General features: G+C 34.0%; 1 protein-coding gene across 1 annotated transcript; it reads left to right on the forward strand.

The window, feature by feature from the left end:
- Positions 1 to 557: 557 nt before the first annotated feature.
- LOC110644129 (serine/arginine-rich SC35-like splicing factor SCL30) lies at positions 558 to 5754 on the forward strand. Its single transcript, XM_021796760.2, has 8 exons — positions 558 to 728; positions 1466 to 1637; positions 1765 to 1842; positions 2647 to 2811; positions 2909 to 2946; positions 4331 to 4409; positions 4493 to 4663; positions 5372 to 5754. Exons 2-8 carry the CDS (start codon positions 1474 to 1476, stop codon positions 5490 to 5492), a joined length of 816 nt encoding a protein of 271 aa, XP_021652452.2. The 5' UTR covers positions 558 to 728; positions 1466 to 1473; the 3' UTR covers positions 5493 to 5754.
- Positions 5755 to 6110: the final 356 nt, after the last annotated feature.

Consider the following 6110-nt stretch of genomic DNA (forward strand, 5'->3'; position numbering starts at 1 on the left):
TCCTTTCCTTTCTTGAAGTTAGAGAAAAAGAATTTGTTGAAAGCACTGCCAAAACCTATTAAGTGTATTGATTTCAGACTCTCAATATGCTCGTTTGTGAATTGCTTTTTTTATTTTTGTTAAATATAATAAATATTTATAAAAAAATAATTAAATAAGATAAAAAATAATTTAATTAATTATTAATATATTTTATAAAAATGGAGTTATTATTAGTATATTTTATAAATATAGAGTTATCCCATCATTTCCTTCCTTCAAATAGATAAAAATTATGAGGTAATTTTGAAATATAGACCTGTTACTTACACGTCATCACCAACAAAGTCATCACCAACTAAGTCAATCCGTTTATCGTAGTGCCTATTAGATATTGTATTTAGTGGTTTAAAATTATTTTTTTAAATAAAAATATTATTTTAAATATTATTAAAAAATAATTAAAAATTTATTTTATTATTTTAATATTTTTATAATCAAAATTTATTAAATTTAATTTTAAATTATTTTTTAATATTCTCGTGTCTAAAAGAGTCCACCAGGAATACAGCCCAAAATTTCAGTCTAATCTCTGGGGTTTATTAAAAGGCTCCACCTTTGACACCTTTGCGAAAGCAAATAAAACGACAACTTCTTTATAAATTTACTGTAATGTTTGCAGGCTTCAGGTCCAAGTGAAAGCTTCGCTTCTCTTAGCTCATAATTTTCTCTCTCTGGTTTCTTCACAGGTTATTTAATTCCGAATTATCTTTACCTTTTTAATTTTTGTTCTTGTATCATATAATGAAAAAATTGAAAACCCTAATTCTCTGTTTTTTTGCTAATGCAGAAATCGAGGTCTAAATGTGTTTTCTTATTGATTTCTTCCAGTTTTAGATGGTTTATTGTTTCTGTTTGGTTAAAATTCGGATCTTTCTGAAAAAGGAAGGAATTTTGATCGTTTAGGTTAAATATTTGATATTTTCACCTTGATGTAATGGTAGAAGTCAAACTGAGTCTAGTGTAATCAGATTCGAGTGAGATTTTGTTCCCTTTTCAGATGTTTCGCTGATGATTAGAATGAATTTAATTAATTTATTTAATTTGTAGCTTATTTAGCAACCAAGAACGGATTCTGGGATTTTGAGTTTTTTTTTTTTTTTGGTCTTTATTTTTTTGGTTTTTATAAGTGCCACAATTGAATTGGTATTGGAAAGTTTTAATCACCCAGGTAAAAATGTGTGCAAGAATTATGCCTGGGATTTATGTACATGTGATTGAATTGCTATACCCTGCATCTATTTGAATGACTTGATATTCTTTTGTTAAGGAAAAACTTTATATATATAATATGGTAGCTTGTATGTATTGCTAGAACAAAGAGAGGGAGAAGGGAAATGTGCCATGGGGTAATGTTTTGATGAATTTCAATTTGTTAGTAAAAAATGGGCAGTTATATTTACTTAGACTATGTTTATTTTTATAGGCAATATTATGAGAAGGTACAGTCCACCATATTATAGTCCTCCAAGGAGAGGATATGGAGGCCGAGTAAGAAGCCCACCAAGGAGAGGATATGGAGGTGGTGGGAGGTATGGGAGACGCAAGGACCAGAATCATGGAAGCCTACTGGTTCGAAACATACCACTTGATTGCAGGTAAATTTGCAGTTCATCGGCTGCTTCCTCCTTTACTTCTCCTTTTCCTTGGGGAGGATTGTGGTCCATGGCTTTAAAAAGCAATCTGTTGGAGGTTGTTGGTGATTTCTGCTCTTGCTGTTTTTAGACCAGAAGAACTTAGAGTTCCATTTGAGAGATTTGGAGTTGTAAGGGACGTGTATATTCCAAAGGACTATTACACAGGGTGAGTTTTTTCACTTTGGGAATATGATTGAATGATTTGTTGTTGTGTTCGGATTTGTGTATTTTCTTTCTCTGTTTGTCTAGGTAAATTTAGCTTGAATATCCAATCTAAAATAAAATCTCCTTTTTTTTTTTTGAGCCACTTTTATAGATAATATAAAAGTGCAATATGAATGGAGAAAAAAATGTCTCAATCTAAACTATTTGTCAAGGTATTCTTTTTCTTTTTCATAGTGAATTAAATTTTCAACTGGTTTGTCAGGGGGTGTGTTGGTTTGAAGTTAAAATCAAGACCAAGCCCCACAATTGATGAAGGCCTACTGTTTATCATTCCTTAACATATTGGTCTCAAGGGTGTTAAGAGTAATGTTCAAATGAAGAATGTTCCTTTATGAAGAGAAATTATATAATTACAAAATCACTAGAAGTTTGATGAGGGGGAGGATTGATTCTTGATCAATTGAAGACAACTTTTGGAGATTTTTAAGTTTGGGAAATGTTGATTTCAAGTTCATCTTATATTAACAAGCATATGAAGAATTATCAAGTCACTTGCCTCTTTTGAAGTTGCCTTTGATACTTGGCTGTTAAAGAAAAGGTCAGCCACTTAGCCTGCTTTCAGTGTCCAGATATGTGTAAGTGCCCTGGAGCTAAACTGTGGATATGTAAAGAAAGCTGTTACAGTATTTGTGTTATAGCAAAAACTTGATGATAAAATTTTAATATGTTGCTATTCTCAGACACTGAGTATTTGCTCCTGCAATATTTGTCCTCTTTTTGATGCTTTGCCTTGTGTTATATGCAGGGAACCTCGTGGCTTTGCATTTGTGCAGTTTGTGGATCCATATGATGCCATGGAAGCTCAGCATCGCATGAATGGACAAATTGTTGCTGGGAGAGAAATATCAGTGGTGGTAGCAGCGGAGACGAGGAAAAGGCCTCAGGATATGCGGCAAAGAGCCAGGGTTAGGTATAGCTCTTTCCCTGCCTCACATATCATACACTTTGTCCTTTATGATTCTTAATTTTTTTTAAGGTAGTTTTTTGATGTTTTGTATGTTCCACAGAGGACCATCAGGCTATGGTGGACGATCATCTTATTATGGTATGGTATGCTGTCACCTGTCATTTTTTTTTTCAATAGCTTACTCTTTAGTTATTGAAGTTGTTGCTTTCATTTTTATAATTATAACAACTGCACATATTTTGCGTGTGATTGCAAGTTTTCTGCATCTGTTGCCATGTTCTTTTCCTCAAAGCTTAACCATGAGAGAACCTTTATATAGTAGTGAGCTTCATTATTATGTGCGTTTCTCCAGGGTTTTGTTATAGGTTTCTTTTACACGGTTATGAAATGGTCAATATATATCTTCCTAGCCCTTTGTTTACTTTGATGGATTTAGGTACCTGACTTGTTTAATATATATATATATATATATATATATATATATATGTACACATCTCCCTTCATAACAAAAGACTGTATGTTTTCCATGCATGTTTCTGGCTGCTTTGCATCTTTCAAAGGTGTGGTTTTTCCCTATTCGATTAAACCACTATGTACTTTGAATGATGGGTGTTTTCACCTATATATTTGTCTATTCAACTCAACTAAACTTTTATCCAAAAAATTTGGGGTTGACTATATGGATTCGCTTTCTCCACTCTAAACGATTTTGGGTTAAATTCTCAGAAATGTGTAATTCTTCTAGGTCATGTTGAACTACTCTTCTCCAAGTTAATTTAGGTCTGCCCCTTTTTTTTTTTTTTCTATCCTCTAACCAAATGTGCTCTATTTGTTTAACTGGAGCCTCCGTATGTCTACGCTTCATATGACCAAATCACTTCAATCTCTCTTCTCTCAATTTATCCTCAATTGGCATCACTCCTAATTTTTCTCTAATACTCTCATTACGGACTTTATCTAGTTTAGTATAGTCACTCATCCACCTTAACATTCTCATCTCTGCAACTCTTATCTTAGACGCATACGACTCCTTCAGTGTCCAACACTCACTACCATATAATATGGCCGGTCATATGACTGTACGGTAAAATTTTACTTTCAAATTATTGGGAATCTTGTAATCACGTAAAACTCCCGTGGCACGTCTCCACTTCAACCATCTTGCTTTAATCCTATCCCTAACATCCTCCTCACAAAATTTTCTGGCTTTATCCGATCTTTGTTGTTGTTGGAAGTAGAATGTCTATAGGACTACTTGTTAAGTTTTGGGTCCACAGATAAAGAAATTGTGATTAGATTGAATCTCAGTGTATGCTGCTGATACAGCCTGAAAATTTTGCACTCAAATTAAACTCTTTCTGGATAAAATGATATTTAGTAAATTTTTTTTACAATTTCTAATTGAATATTGAATCTCTATATTGTTCTCTATGTTTGTCTGAGTGTCCTTGTTCTTCCAAGGTCAAAATCCCTTAATATTCCCAACAAAACTAATCGCTGTTCTGTATCCAATATGCATCAGGACGTTCTCGGTCTCGATCACTATCCCGATCACGCTCCCCTCATCATCATTTAGGTTCTAGGTCTCGGTATCGCTCAAGGTAAGCTTTCATAATAGCATTTTGTCATTGCTTGCCATTGTGCATGTCAAAGTTGGTGATTAGATGTATTTAAACTTTTACAGATCATATTCTCCTGCCTCAAGGCGGCCGGACTACTCTGCTTCCTCCGGTAGAAGGCATACAGACCATCTAAGGTCTCCTGGGAGTCCTCCACCTGAGCGAGATGCTGATCACATTCACAGGTCTTACTCTCCTGGATATGGTGTGGATGAAAATGGCCATGGTTATGGCGAGTAAGTGGTTTCTCTATTCTATCATTTTTAAGATTTTGTTGTCATGTCATGCAGTGCAATCAAGAAGTGATTGTTTCATTGCACAAGAAAAATGGGATTAACAGAATCCATTGTGAAACTCCTGCTTTATTTTATGATATTTTTAATAGTCCATTTTGTAGCCTTCGTAACTGTGAATAGAACTAACAGAGGAGTGCTATGAATTGTTTTAAACCCCATTAGAATACCAGTTAGTTGAATTGTTCTTTTTGTTTGATTCAAGTCTCTGTCATTTAGTCCTCCGTTCCTGTTAGATGCATTTACCCGAGTTGTCGTTCATCCGAAGCATTTGATTGCTCCTGCTTTATTTTATGATATTTTTAATAGTCCATTTTGTAGCCTTCGTAACTGTGAATAGAACTAACGGAGGAGTGCTATGAATTGTTTTAAACCCCATTAGAATACCAGTTAGTTGAATTGTTCTTTTTGTTTGATTCAAGTCTCTGTCATTTAGTCCTCCGTTCCTGTTAGATGCATTTACCCGACTTGTCCTTCATCCGAAGCATTTGATTGTGGCCAGAACTTTTAAACCTGAGTTTCGATTGTGAACCTTTCTTCTGAGAATAGAGATGTATTGTTTAACTTGTTTCTAAAATTATGATTAGATAATGACTTATTGTTTTGTAATTTAAGCAACTGAACAGCAATATGTGAAATATATTATTGTAGGAAACCTCCATATGATTCTGAGGAAGCAAGAGCTTGGAGGCCATCACCTGGTAGAGCTTCAAGGTCACTCTCTGGATCTAGATCTAGATCAGCTGACTTGTCACCCAGGCGCAGCAGATGAGGAAGGATTGATCCGGAGGCTGTTATTTGGCTGCCAATTTCTATGTAGCAGATTTTAACATGGCAGAGCCATACCTGTGCTCTTGTGCTGAATCATGAGGAGGAAGAGATATGTGTTCAATTTTCTGAATCCCAAATGCTTGTTTTTGGAGACTTCCATCAGATATTACTTTCTAGTCTAAACAGTGAGAGAACCCTTTCTCTATGTGAAATGCTAGTCTGATTTGGCACTAATGTCAATGGAAGGTAAATTATTAGATGCATCACTAAATTTTAATGCTCATAATCCTGACTTTTCTATAAGTCATGAGAAGTGAATCTCATGCTTATGCGACTAAGGAAGCATATGCTCTCGACCAAACTAGAATTCAGCACGAGAGTGTGACTAGATTGAGTTTGGTTGATTTGGGCTGGGCTGGACTGAATGAGTGTAGCTTGGATATGTCCGAAAGGAATTGGCCAACTATTATTTTATTATTCGTGTATAATTTTTTTTATTTGTATAATAAGAAAATGTATTTTAAAAGTTAAATTAATATATTTTATTTCAAATTTATATTGGAGTAATAAATATATAAATCATATTTAATAAATAAAATTATAAATATGAAAAAAAAAA

This window comes from Hevea brasiliensis, chromosome 8, assembly GCF_030052815.1.
Source record: "Hevea brasiliensis isolate MT/VB/25A 57/8 chromosome 8, ASM3005281v1, whole genome shotgun sequence".
In the NCBI taxonomy this organism is placed as follows: Eukaryota; Viridiplantae; Streptophyta; class Magnoliopsida; order Malpighiales; family Euphorbiaceae; genus Hevea; species Hevea brasiliensis.

What these genes read in the sequence shown, in the direction of transcription:
- LOC110644129 (XM_021796760.2), top strand. Translation starts at nt 1,474, where the DNA reads ATGAGAAGGTACAGTCCACCATATTATAGTCCTCCAAGGAGAGGATAT. An exon ending in CGGCAAAGAGCCAGGGTTAG is followed by an intron (nt 2,812 to 2,908) that starts GTATAGCTCTTT and finishes TATGTTCCACAG; the next exon opens with AGGACCATCAGGCTATGGTG. An exon ending in TGGACGATCATCTTATTATG is followed by an intron (nt 2,947 to 4,330) that starts GTATGGTATGCT and finishes AATATGCATCAG; the next exon opens with GACGTTCTCGGTCTCGATCA.